The 12,696-nt window shown below is 39.6% G+C and overlaps 2 protein-coding genes across 2 annotated transcripts; both read left to right on the forward strand.

Moving 5' to 3' along the window:
- Positions 1-3,382: 3,382 nt before the first annotated feature.
- On the forward strand, positions 3,383-6,729 carry LOC127534207 (tripartite motif-containing protein 16-like). Its single transcript, XM_051948790.1, has one exon. It carries the CDS (start codon positions 3,455-3,457, stop codon positions 5,144-5,146), a length of 1,692 nt encoding a protein of 563 aa, XP_051804750.1. The 5' UTR covers positions 3,383-3,454; the 3' UTR covers positions 5,147-6,729.
- A 166-nt stretch (positions 6,730-6,895) lies between these two features.
- LOC127534209 (tripartite motif-containing protein 16-like) lies at positions 6,896-9,124 on the forward strand. Its single transcript, XM_051948792.1, has 2 exons — positions 6,896-7,583; positions 7,818-9,124. The coding sequence occupies exons 1-2, from the start codon at positions 7,286-7,288 to the stop codon at positions 8,999-9,001; spliced, it is 1,482 nt and encodes a 493-aa protein (XP_051804752.1). The 5' UTR covers positions 6,896-7,285; the 3' UTR covers positions 9,002-9,124.
- The last annotated feature ends 3,572 nt before the right edge of the window (positions 9,125-12,696 follow it).

A 12,696-nucleotide genomic window follows, 5' to 3' on the forward strand; every position in this document is an offset into this window, starting at 1 on the left:
TGTGACACAAAACAACGAAAGAAAAAGTAAAACGACCAAAATGGGATGCATAAAAAGCTGTGAAATGTCAAAAATGTGACACAAAACAACCACAAAGAACGTAAAGCAACCAAAATCTGGTGCAATATGACCATTACATGTTGTACAGTAAGCAAAATGTGAAGCAAAATGACCACAAAAAGGCGAAACAACTTCAATGTGATGCCAATCAGCACATGCTACATGACAAAAATGTGGCACAATACAATCTCAGAAAGATGCAAAAAGATCATAATTTGATAGAAAACACCTAAAAAGACATTAAATGATGAAGAACTGGCGCAAAACGACCACAATAGGATGGAAAACGACCGGAATGTGGTGAAATGTGGTCACAGATTTAATAATGGAGCTAAAGCTAAACAGTCGCGCTTCATAAAAACCCCATTTTTGTTCCTGTCGAAGTTCAAACAGGAGCCACGGAGTAATAAAAAGCAGCAAAACAGAAACACTTGATGTGTTAAGTCTCGTATTGGCAGGAATTCAAAAAGCAGTGTTGTGTTTTCTCTTCACAAGCGCCTCCATGGGTCTGTTTGCTCCTTTTAATTTGCTCCGGCATGGATGTCTAAAAGGTAAAAGGACCGAGCTCGTCGCTTCATTCACGACTAAGAGCCGAACGGTGACAATGCCAAGGTGTCAGACTGTGATGAGGAACTCTACGGCTTCGATTCGGCGACTCTCATGCAGAATTATTCGGCTGTCTAAGCGGTAAACAAACAGATGAAGACGTGTCGCTTGTCACGGAGCTTTTGAAAGAGGCGGTAATGATTCCCACAACAACAAACACTCAGGCTTCAGGACGGCACGGATTCAGGTCTGAAAACGCTCATTCTGGGTTTTTTTGAAGACACCAGACGTCGTGTTTTTGGTTTGAATGCCACCAAGATGATTAAAAGGCAACAGATCAATCAGAAAATACGTGAAAACATCAAAATGTGTTGAAAAACAACCCCAGTAAGACACAAAGACACCAGAATGTGGTCAAATGTGGTGCAAAATACCCATAAAGATGCTACACGACTAAAAAGAGAAGAAAAACAACCCTGAAGATATGTAGAACAATCAAAACGTAAAAAATTAAATAAAAATATGATGTAAAATAACCACAAATAGATACGAATGTGGTCGAAAAAAGATTTAGATGATCCAAATTTTACACACAACCCGAAAAAGATGTCAAACAACCAAAATCTGACACAAAATGACCACAAAAACTGTGTAACAACCTAAATATGATGCAAAACAACTACAAAAACATGCAAAGTAATGAAAATTTGACACAAAATGACCACAAAAAATGTAAAACAACCTACATACGATGCAAAACAACGAAAGAAGATGTAAAACAACCAAAATGGGAATATTTGAGCCACTCTGGACAAGCTTTCGTCATCTCAACCAAGAATCCAATCATTTTGGATAACTTTGTTGTAATTTTTTTGTCATATTTAACAAGTTTGGCGTTACTTGGACAATTAACAGATGATTACAGATAAGCTTTTGATATTTAGAACACATTTCTGGTCAAGTTTTTGTCATTTCTAACCATTTTTAATGAATTTTTCGCACAGAATCATCTTCATGAAGGTCTGGTTACATTAACATTAAGTCATTAACTGGTTCCTTTACAAGCAGCAGACAGATTCAAGACGTTTTAATCTTCTTTACAGTAAAACAGCAAGCAGAGAAAACACCTTTATCCTACAATGAATTGAACTATTTTGTACAATCAGTCCATTTATATCAACATGACAAATATTTCAGAGGGAACACACGTGAACAAAACAAATCTGTCAACATTCAGCGGATAAAACAGTCATCAACATTTTGCATTTCTGTTGGTGGCGTTCACTTGTTGCTAGAAGCTCATAATAAGATTGTAAGTGAGTAACTGCGGATGTTCTTATAATAACAAAATGCTGCAGATAACATTAGAGGACCGATAAGTGGAGCCTGCAGATTCGACCAGGAAAGGTCATTTGTAATATTTCATATCTGTGATAAAGACAGCCAGACGACAAAATGGAAGAACATGAGCAGAAACCAGAGAATAAAGTCTTTCAGGGGACTGTTCTTGCTGTTATCACTGGATTCCATGTGGTCACGAAGCAGAAACACTCGACTCTAAATAAAACTGTCTCCTCAGATTCACGCCTGCTCGCTGCTAAAACCAAAAGCCAAACTGAGAAACTGCTCCTCTTAGAAATTGGTTTGCTTTTTTAATTCGTATTTCTGCACGTTTTTCGTCTCCAATGGGGGAAAAAAAGTGGATCTATCTGTCAGATCTGTCTGTCTGGGTTTGAAGGATGTTGGTTGGGGATTTTCTCACAAAATAAAAAAAGCTACAAAACTAAACCATGAGGTACGACTGATGGGATCATGTAGCTGAAAACATAGCAAAGCCATACTGCAAGATCAGATCGGGCCACATCAACACCTTTTAAATTCTAAAACGTAAAACATGTCGCCTTTAAAAGTTCAAAAATCATTCAAGTGAAATTCATTGAAATTCATTCAGTTAGAACTAATCGTCTGTGATGTGCCATTTACTATCGAAAATACAGCCAACTCCAAGTTCAAAGTCCTGATATTTCACCAGAATCTCTTGATTCTACACGTTTAAATTGAAAAAACAAAATGAGCAGCGCATTGACAAAGCAATTAGGAGACAAGTATGGGTTAGGGTTTAGATCAAAAATACAAGTAAAACATTAAAACGGTGTGGTTGTCTCTGTTTATACTCATTTTGTGCCTTCTTGGTCTACTGGTTGCAACATTAGCTAAGCTGAAAGCATGAAAAAAAACACACAGACTGGTGGATTGCACTCAACTGAAACAAACTCTTTGTTATCAGTAATAACATACAAATATGTGGACAACAATAAGCTTACTATCAAGGCCTCCTCCTCTGCCTCTGCCTCATTAAAACCCTTAAGTTTGCATCTTGTTCTGTCTTCCTCTGTGCTCTCTGCTCGGGTTCTTCCAGCCGTGCCTAACACTTACAATCCAGACTCAGTGTCCTTCTTTGATTTACTTTTTGTTGTTTTGTCGTCACTGTCATGTGACCAAAGCTCAATTGTTGAATGAGTTTTATAGGAGGTAGAACATGCTGCTAAAGTTTAGACTGACTGTAAACATTGAAATGAGGACCATGAATCCTGTCAATGATCAAACTGCTCTGTTTCCTGCAGTCGATATGAACCAGACTGATAACCCTCCCTTCTCTGTAGCAGAGTCAAGTCTCCTCCCCTTTCATAGATCTACCGGGATTGGTGGAATCACAACGCTGACAGATCAAGAGCTGACAAACCCAACTGCTGCAGATCAGCGTGCAAAGGTTGAAGACAATAAAGCTGGGTTTGGCCTCCTGTGTGACTCTTTGTTGCTGTAACGTTCGTAGTTGCTGAGAGGAGAAATGGCGCAGCGAGGAAATCAACCGGATTCAGAGAAATTCTCTTGTTCCATCTGTCTGGATCTACTGAAGGATCCGGTCACTACTTCCTGTGGACACAGCTACTGCATGGACTGTATTAAAACACACTGGGATGGAGAGGATGGTCAGAGAATCTACAGCTGCCCTCAGTGCAGGAAGACTTTCACACCGAGGCCTGTCCTGCAGAAAAACGTCCTGTTAGCAGAGTTAGTGGAGGATCTGAAGAAGACTGAACTCCAAGCTGCTGCTGATGATCACTGCTATGCTGGACCTGAAGATGTGGCCTGTGATGTCTGCACTGGGAGGAAGAGGAAGACTGTCAAGTCCTGTGTGGTTTGTTTGGCTTCTTATTGTGAAATTCACCTCCAACCTCACTATGATTCACCTCCATTAAAGAAACACCAGCTGGTGGAGCCCTCCAAGAACCTCCAGGAGAACATCTGCTCTCATCATGATGAGGTGATGAAGATTTTCTGTCTCACTGATCAGCAGTTGATCTGTTATCTCTGCACAATGGATGAGCATAAAGGACATGAAACAGTCCCAGCAGCAGCAGAAAGGAAGAAGAAGCAGAAGGAGCTGGAGGTGAGTCGACTGAACATCCAGCAGAGAATCCAGGACAGACAGAAAGATGTGGAGCTGCTTCAACAGGAGCTGGAGGACATCAATGTATCTGCTCATAAAACAGTGGAGGAAAGTGAGAAGATGTTCAACCAGATGATCCATCTCATCCAGAATAGAGGCCGAGATGTGGAGCAGCAGATCAGATCCCAGCAGGAGACTGAAGTGAGTCGAGTGAAAGAGCTTCAGGAGAAGCTGGAGCAGGAGATCAGAGATCTGAAGAGGAAAGACGCTGAGCTGAAGCAGTTCTCAGATACACCAGATCACAACCAGTTTCTCCTCAACTACCCCTCAGTGTCAGCACTCAGTGAGTCCACACACTCATCCAGCATCAACATCCGTCCTCTGAGACACTTTGAGGACGTGACAGCAGCTGTGAAAGAGCTCAGAGATCAACTACAGGACATTCTGAGGGACACGTGGACAAACATCTCACTGGCAATCACTGAAGTGGATGTTTTACTGTCAGAACCACAACCAAAGACCAGAGATGAGTTCTTAAAATATTCAAGAGAAATCACTCTGGATCCAAACACAGCAAACGCATGGCTGTTATTATCTGAAGGGAACAGAAAAGTAACAGTAATGAGACAAGAACAACTTTATCCTGATCATCCAGACAGATTCACTTATTTTCGGCAGGTCCTGAGTAAAGAGAGTCTGACTGGACGTTGTTACTGGGAGGTGGAGTGGAGAGGGCAAGGAGTTGATGTAGCGGTCGCATACAAGGATATCTGCAGAACAGGAAACTCATTTGAATGTGTATTTGGACAAAATGACATATCTTGGTCTTTACGTTGTAACACCAACAGCTATTCATTTTGGCATGGTACCATCCAAACTCCCCTCTCTGGTCCTCGGTCCTCCAGAATCGGAGTTTATCTGGATCACAGAGCAGGTATTCTGTCTTTCTACAGCGTCTCTGAAATCATGACTCTCCTCCACAGAGTCCAGACCACATTCACTGAGCTCATACATGCTGGAGTTTGGCTTCCATATGATGGAGACACTGCAGAGTTCCTTAAACTCAAACAGAGTAGCTCCAGTGTCTGAGGGTCGGTTCATGTTCAGCCCTGATTTAAGTTCATGATCTACAGTTTGCTTCAGTAGTTGCAGCATTAATTAGTCACATGACCATGGAACCGTTTGATTCTTCAATGTTTTAGCCTTTTTAAATCTGCTTTCAGCTTCTGAAACGTGAACATCTGACTCTTATCTGGCACTAGGATGCCGGTATAACCTGCCTGTATCTCCATTTTCAGTCGTTAGCTTTCATGTGGCACCAGGATGACAGTTTCACAATTCTGTCCCCTGGAGATTATCCTCTGTGTACTGAGATGTGAGGAGCCGGCAATACCTGGCTTCTGTTAGGACAGCATACCAACCACAACAGACTGTGATTCTCAGAAGGTGAGTTTAGAAAGACCAGAGTGTAAACTACACATTTCATACAGAGAGTGATGAGAGGTGGTGACATAATTTTAAAAATATGAAGAAAAGTAAGTTTTTGAATAATAAGGATGTGATGTTTATTTTCATGAAGGTGAAACTTCACAATGAGGCTGACATGTTGGTTCAGTGTGGAAGCAGCAACATGGTGAGTCTCATTTTAAAGCATTGGGACACAATAAGTGAGGATTAATGGAGATTTACATTGATTCTGACACTTTATAGACTCGCCACTGAAACGCTGAGTGGCATAGGTTTTACAGGTAAAATATGGAAACATCAACAACAAACAGAAAATGTGCTTCTGTGTCAGCTTGACACATGAAACCACTAAATTCACATTTTATTGTAAATATTTCCATGTTTTCACATTTTACCTTCTCAGAAACTATTTAGCAACTTAAAAGTTGCATGAAAATGTAACAGCAAATGACTTTTCATGTCCTTCTGAATCTGGTCTTTGCTTTCCTTTCATTTGAATTCATGTTTCTTCAATCTCATATTCGTGATGTATTTATGGAACCAGCTGAGGTGATGGAAAAATCAGCTATTTATTCAAATGTGAATTTGAAGGTGAATCATTCAAATGCACTTCATTTCTCTTTCACAGGGATACATGTACAGAATATGTTGGATTTGCATTTTATTGTGGATATTCTGATGGAACATAGTGATTTTTCAACAAGTCCTCCAATTCATACAACCGCATTGGTCGTTTGCACCGTGCACCGGAATACGACCTATGCGGTCGTATGAACGTTTGCGCCCCTACGGGGAAAACGAACGCATTACGGGATTTAATTCGCGAAACGGCTTTTCCGTCGCAAAACGGCTTTTTTCTCACTTTCCCAACACGTTTTTAGGGTTATGGTGAAGGTTAGGGTTAGGGATAGGGACAGGGATAGTGTTAGATAAAAGTTTGTTCATAATGACGTTTCACCTGCGACTCCAGAGTGTCGATATTTACTCAACCGCCAGAGGTCGCATAGTCAAAACGTAACACTGGGTCGTAATACGGGCGTGTACAGACGACCTATGTGGTCGTTTTTGGTTTGAGGACAGGCTCTGATTTTTACTGCAGTCAGTAGTCATTTAGTAATCTTACTTGGTGATTTGTTAAAATTTTATTGGTGTGTTTTGTCTTGCTTGTAAACTGTTGACAAATTTGTGATTCAGTTTCATGTTAATCTGGAAATAAATAACAAATGAACAGAACTTGGATTCTGTATTATTATTATTATTATCTTTAGGGTCTCAAGTGAGTTTTTCATTCCATTGCATGCATAATGATTCAACAAGTTGTATTTAAAGGGTTAAATTTGTCACTTGTGATCACGATCGATGTCGGTTAGAAAAAAATGACTCAACAAAAGTCTACATATTGTGAACATGGAATATTTTTGTATTTCTATCAGCGTGGAAATCTGAGTAAGATTTTTAAACTGCCATCTGAGGGTTAAATGAGAAATGAGCTCTGTCGTAAAAAGGTTCAACACTCAGCGTCTCTCTGCTCTTCCTGGAATCAAACTCTGCCTGATAACCCTCCTCCTCTTCCTGATCTAAAAACACAGTAGCTCATATTTCCACACCTTTCCTGGTTCCTCCCCTTCAGATCTTCACTCTGGAAGAAGCGGACAGGAACTGTTCACTGCAGGAACACATGATTTGTAGATCAGAGCTTAGATGAGTTTCAGGTACGAGGAAGTAAAAAAACACAAACAGTCTGTGTGACCGAGAGGAGAAATGGCGCAGCAAAGAAATCAGTCGGATTCAAAGAAATTCTCTTGTTCCATCTGTCTGGATCTACTGAAGGATCCGGTCACTACTTCCTGTGGACACAATTACTGCATGGACTGTATTAAAACACACTGGGATGGAGAGGATGGTAAGAGAATCTACAGCTGCCCTCAGTGCGGGAAGATTTTCACACCGAGGCCTGTCCTGGAGAAAAACGTCCTGTTCGCAGAGTTAGTGGAGGATCTGAAGAAGACTGGACTCCAAGCTGCAGCTGATGATCACTGCTATGCTGGACCTGAAGATGTGGCCTGTGATGTCTACACCAGGAGGAAGAGGAAGACTGTCAAGTCATGTGTGGGCTGTTTGTCTTCTTGTTTTAATAACCAACTCCAACTTCACCATGATTTACCTCCATTAAAGAAACACCAGCTGGTGGAGCCCTCCAAGAACCTCCAGGAGAACATCTGCTCTCATCATGATGAGGTGATGAAGATTTTCTGTCACACTGATCAGCAGTTGATCTGTTATCTCTGCACCATGGATGAACACAAAGGCCATGAAACAGTCCCAGCAGCAGCAGAAAGGAAGAAGAAGCCGAAGGAGCTGGAGGTGAGTCGACTGAACATCCAGCAGAGAATCCAGGACAGGCAGAGAGATGTGAAGTTGCTTCAACAGGAGCTGGAGAACATCAATGTCTCTGCTCATAAAACAGTGGATGACAGTGAGAAGATGTTCATCCAGATGATCCATCTCATCCAGAAAAGAGGCCGAGATGTGGAGCAGCAGATCAGATCCCAGCAGGAGACTGAAGTGAGTCGAATCAAAGAGCTTCAGGAGAAGCTGGAGCAGGAGATCAGAGATCTGAAGAGGAAAGACGCTGAGCTGAAGCAGCTCTCAGATACACCAGATCACAACCACTTTCTCCTCAACTACCCCTCAGTGTCAGCACTCAGTGAGTCCACACACTCATCCAGCTTTAACATCCGTCCTCTGAGACACTTTGAGAACGTGACAGCAGCTGTGAAAGAGCTCAGAGATCTACTACAGGACATTCTGAGGGACACGTGGACAAACATTTCACTGGCAATCGCTGGAAGGGATGTTTCACTGTCAGGACCACAACCAGAACCAAAACCAGAAGCAGAGCCAGAACCAGAACCAGAACCAAAGACCAGAGTTGAATTCTTAAAGTATTCAACAGAAATCACTCTGGATCCAAATACAGCACACAGACGGCTGTTATTATGTGAGGACAACAGAAAAGCAATAGCATCTTCACTCCAACGGTCTCCTCCTGATCATCTAGACAGATTCACTGATTATCATCAGGTCCTTAGTCAAGAGAGTCTCACTGGACGCTGTTACTGGGAGATGGAGTGCAGCTATGGAGAAGTTAGTGTAGCGGTCGCATACAAGAACATCTGCAGAACAGGGAAGTCAAATGAATGTGTATTTGGAAGAAATAACAAATCTTGGTCTTTAAGTTACGACATCAGCAGTTACATATTTTGGTACGACAACACTGGAACTCCCGTTCCTGGTGATCAGGCCTCCAGAATCGGAGTCTATCTGGATCACAGAGCAGGTATTCTGTCTTTCTACAGTGTGTCTAAAACCATGACTCTCCTCCACAGAGTCCAGACCACATTCACTGAGCCCATACATGCTGGAGTTGGGTTTTGCAGTGATTTCAAAGGTGCAGAGTTCCTCAAACTCAGATAGAGTAACTCCAGGGTCTGAGGGTCGGTTCAAGTTCAGTCCTGATTTAAGTTCATAACCTACAGTTTACTTCTGTAGTTGCAGCATTAATTAGTCACATGATGACAGAACTGAGTGATTCTTAAATGTTTCAGTCGTTTTAAAATCTGCTTTCAGCTTCTGAAACATTTCTCGATTTTATTTTTCATATCTGACAAGAAACAGAATGTTTTCTACGTTTTGGATTCAAACTGCTGAGCTGTGAGGGATTAAAATGTTTCTTTGTTTTCGTATTTTCTGACATTTTACGCTCAAAATGATTTTCAGAGAAAATAATCAGCATGAAATAATCATTAACTGAAGTCCTGTAATCCATAGTTTCATCATTTCTGTTTGATATTTTCTGTGTGACAGCTGAGATTATTGTTAATGAAAAACCAGTTGGTTTGAATAGACTTGAGTCAATGTTTAATGTTTTCTGGGGATTTAGAACAAAAAAATGAAAAAATAAAAGATTTGTCACTGAACTGCTGAGTGACTGACGTTTTTGATCTTTTTGTTTTTTTGCAATAATTTTGTGTGTTTTGCAGTAATTTTGTGGTGGGTTTTTGCAGTTATTTAGAGTGTTTTTGCAGTAATTTTTGTGTGTTTTTGCAGTTATTTAGTGTTTTTTTGCAGTAATTTTTATGTGTTTTTGCAGTTATTTAGTATTATTTTGACAGTAATTTCTGTGTTTTTGCAGTTATTTTCTCTTTTTCAGTAATATGTGTTTTTGCAGTAATTTTGTGTGTTTCTGCACTAAAGCTGTCTTTTCTCATTGTTTTGAATCTTTTTATCGCTGTTCTTTGTCTTTTGACAGTAATTTTGTCTTTTTCCACTTATTTTGTGTCTTTTTACAGGTGAAACATTTAAAGATCAACAACAAACACAAAATGTGCTGTCTCAACTTGGCATATCAAATCTCTATATTCACATTTATTCTTTGCATTTTATTGTAAATATTTCTGTTTTCCCATTTTACCTTCTCAGAAATTATTTTGCAAATTATGAGTTGCATGAAAACGTAATGGTAAATGACTTTTAATGGCCTTCAGAATCTGGTCTTTGCTTTCCTTTGATTTGAATTCATGGTTCTTCAATCTCATGTTAGTGATGCATTTATGGAACCAGCTGGGGTGATGGAAAAAAATCAGCTTTTTATTCAAATGTGCACTTCATTTCTCTTTGACAGGGATATACTGTATGTACAGAACATGTTGGATTTGCATTTTATTGTGGATATTCTGGTGGAAAATAATGATATTTCATTGCAGTCATTTAATAATCTAATGTGGGGATTTTTAAGAGTTTTGTTGGTGTTTATTGTTTTGCTTTGAAAATTTTAGACAAACTTGTGATTCAGCTTCATGTTAATCTGCAAATAAATGACAATAAATGAAAAGAGCCTGGATTCTGCATTATTACTATTATTGTTATGATTACTGTAAATATGGAGGTATATAAACTGTGATCAGAATATAATACCTCTCAGAACTAATTATATAATAAATTTTTCATTTTCTGTATTGTTTCCATTTTTACAATCTGACAGTGACATCATGTAAGTGTAGCACCTCTGGTCCTACCAGGGTGGGGCAGATGGAGACACTGACATCCATCTAGGTCCTCTTGGAGTAAACACCTTCAATGACTCAGCCAGGTTAATGTGTGTGTCTTACCCGAGCTTCAAAAAGTGGATCAAGCAAATCCGATATCCTCTGAGGCAGGTCCTATGGTTGGCCACACCGCATCCACCACCATCCAGCCATCACTAGTCTGTCTATCTCGGACTACATATACAAAAAAAGAACCAACATAAATAGCACAGAGTTGTAAGTTATCTAATTCTGTTTGGTTTCTAACATGAGATCTCATTAACTTCTTTCTTCAATTTATTTTTACACAACGTAGAACCACAAACAAGGAAACCCTTTATAAGTGCAATAGATTCAATTCCTGTGTACCATAACAATTAGCATTTAACAACAAAAATGAATTGCACATCATGTTTTACCATGTCAAGGTATTTTAGAATGGAATATCTTTATAAACCACTCTTCTACTCTGAACATTTATAGAACAACATTAACTTTTATAATTTAGCTCTTCGGATTTTTTGGATTTTCCAATTTAACCATGAAAATGAATTATTTAATGACGATAACTTCACATAACATTTAACATTGTAACAAACAAAATTAATATGTCAATACTTATTTGCACTTTGTCCTTTAAAGGAGGCTAATTCCACTAAAACAAAATGCTTCAATGTCAGTGAAATGGATGAAATGCTCCTCAGCAGCCTAGCTAAGCTTTAGCTAGCCTTTAGCATCACAGTGACTCAGCATATTACTAACAAGATGAATTACCCACGAGTTTCTTCTCCAACTTGATGGCAACACCTTTGACCAATCACACTTGAAGCACTTTTGCACTTACTACAGGTTTTTCCTTATGTCTGAATTCTTGCTTGTGTTGCACGTCGCTTTGGACAAAAGCATCTTCTAAATGAAATTGTAGAATTGTAGAGAGTCCCGCACTAGCCGTTTGCTTCTTTTAAGACATTAAAATAGTGCTACACTGATCACCAAAGTATAATGGAAACACTGGAAAACTTTCTTTTGTCTTTTGTTTAGTTTTTAAAGAAAAACATCTGAACTTAAACAGCATATCTCGTCTATTTAACTCTTCACAGGAACTAGCTAAATTCCAGGCTAATTTACAACATCGGCATAAACTCATCAGAGTTTCAAAAAACATTTACCTCCACAGAAGTTTTCCTCTTCCGGTCCACAGCTTGTGTCCTCACAAAAGAGCAACTTGTAAACATCAGGGATGAATTATAGAACAGAGATAATCTTCTTTTAAAACTTTTCTTGGGGCTTTTTGTGCCGTTAACTGCTCTGCTGTCTGCTGGATGCTGAGGACTGAGCAGGAAGTGACACCACAGGAAGGTGTGAGTCTCACATACATTCTGTGGCTGTAATTACAACCATAGAAAACAAAGATGGACGTAGCAACTGGCTCCAAACATGAAGACCACCCAGAAGTGTGTAAAACCTGCAGTTCCACTCCATCCGACAGGTCCTGGCTCCAAAAAGCTCCATAGACCCCAATTCTACACAGCAGAAACCTAAAATACCAAAGACTGCTTTTCTGCAGCTCACGATTTCCCCCCCCCGTTTGCTTTCATGGTCAAAACCAGATATCAGGCATCCCATCTGAAAATAATTCAATATTGAATTTTATATAAAGCGTCAAAGTTTTCATGACATCACGGGGTGGGGCTGTTTGATTGACAGTCTAGAATCACACCTCCACGTGCACCACATCCCTACTTGCCTGTGCGAGGGTCCATTCAATGAAGCTTGCAGCTTTAATTAGTAGTATTATTACTGCAACTACTGTCCGTCACGTCTGAAGTGATTTTCTTGTCAATAAATCTGATGCTGCACAAAATAATAACAGCAATGCATCAAACTAAATGTTTTTGTTACCCGACATGTCCCAGACTATGATAACAATAAAATACCTCTCTGCATTAATGGTATAATAACTATTTCAGGATGTGTATTTTTCTTTTTAAATAGCCTGACACTGACACCATGTAAACAAACTACTATTACAATGGTTTAATCCTGAAAATTTATGAATATTTATGCATTATGATGAGGACTGAT

Source organism: Acanthochromis polyacanthus, chromosome 5 (assembly GCF_021347895.1).
Source record: "Acanthochromis polyacanthus isolate Apoly-LR-REF ecotype Palm Island chromosome 5, KAUST_Apoly_ChrSc, whole genome shotgun sequence".
NCBI classification, from domain to species: Eukaryota; Metazoa; Chordata; class Actinopteri; family Pomacentridae; genus Acanthochromis; species Acanthochromis polyacanthus.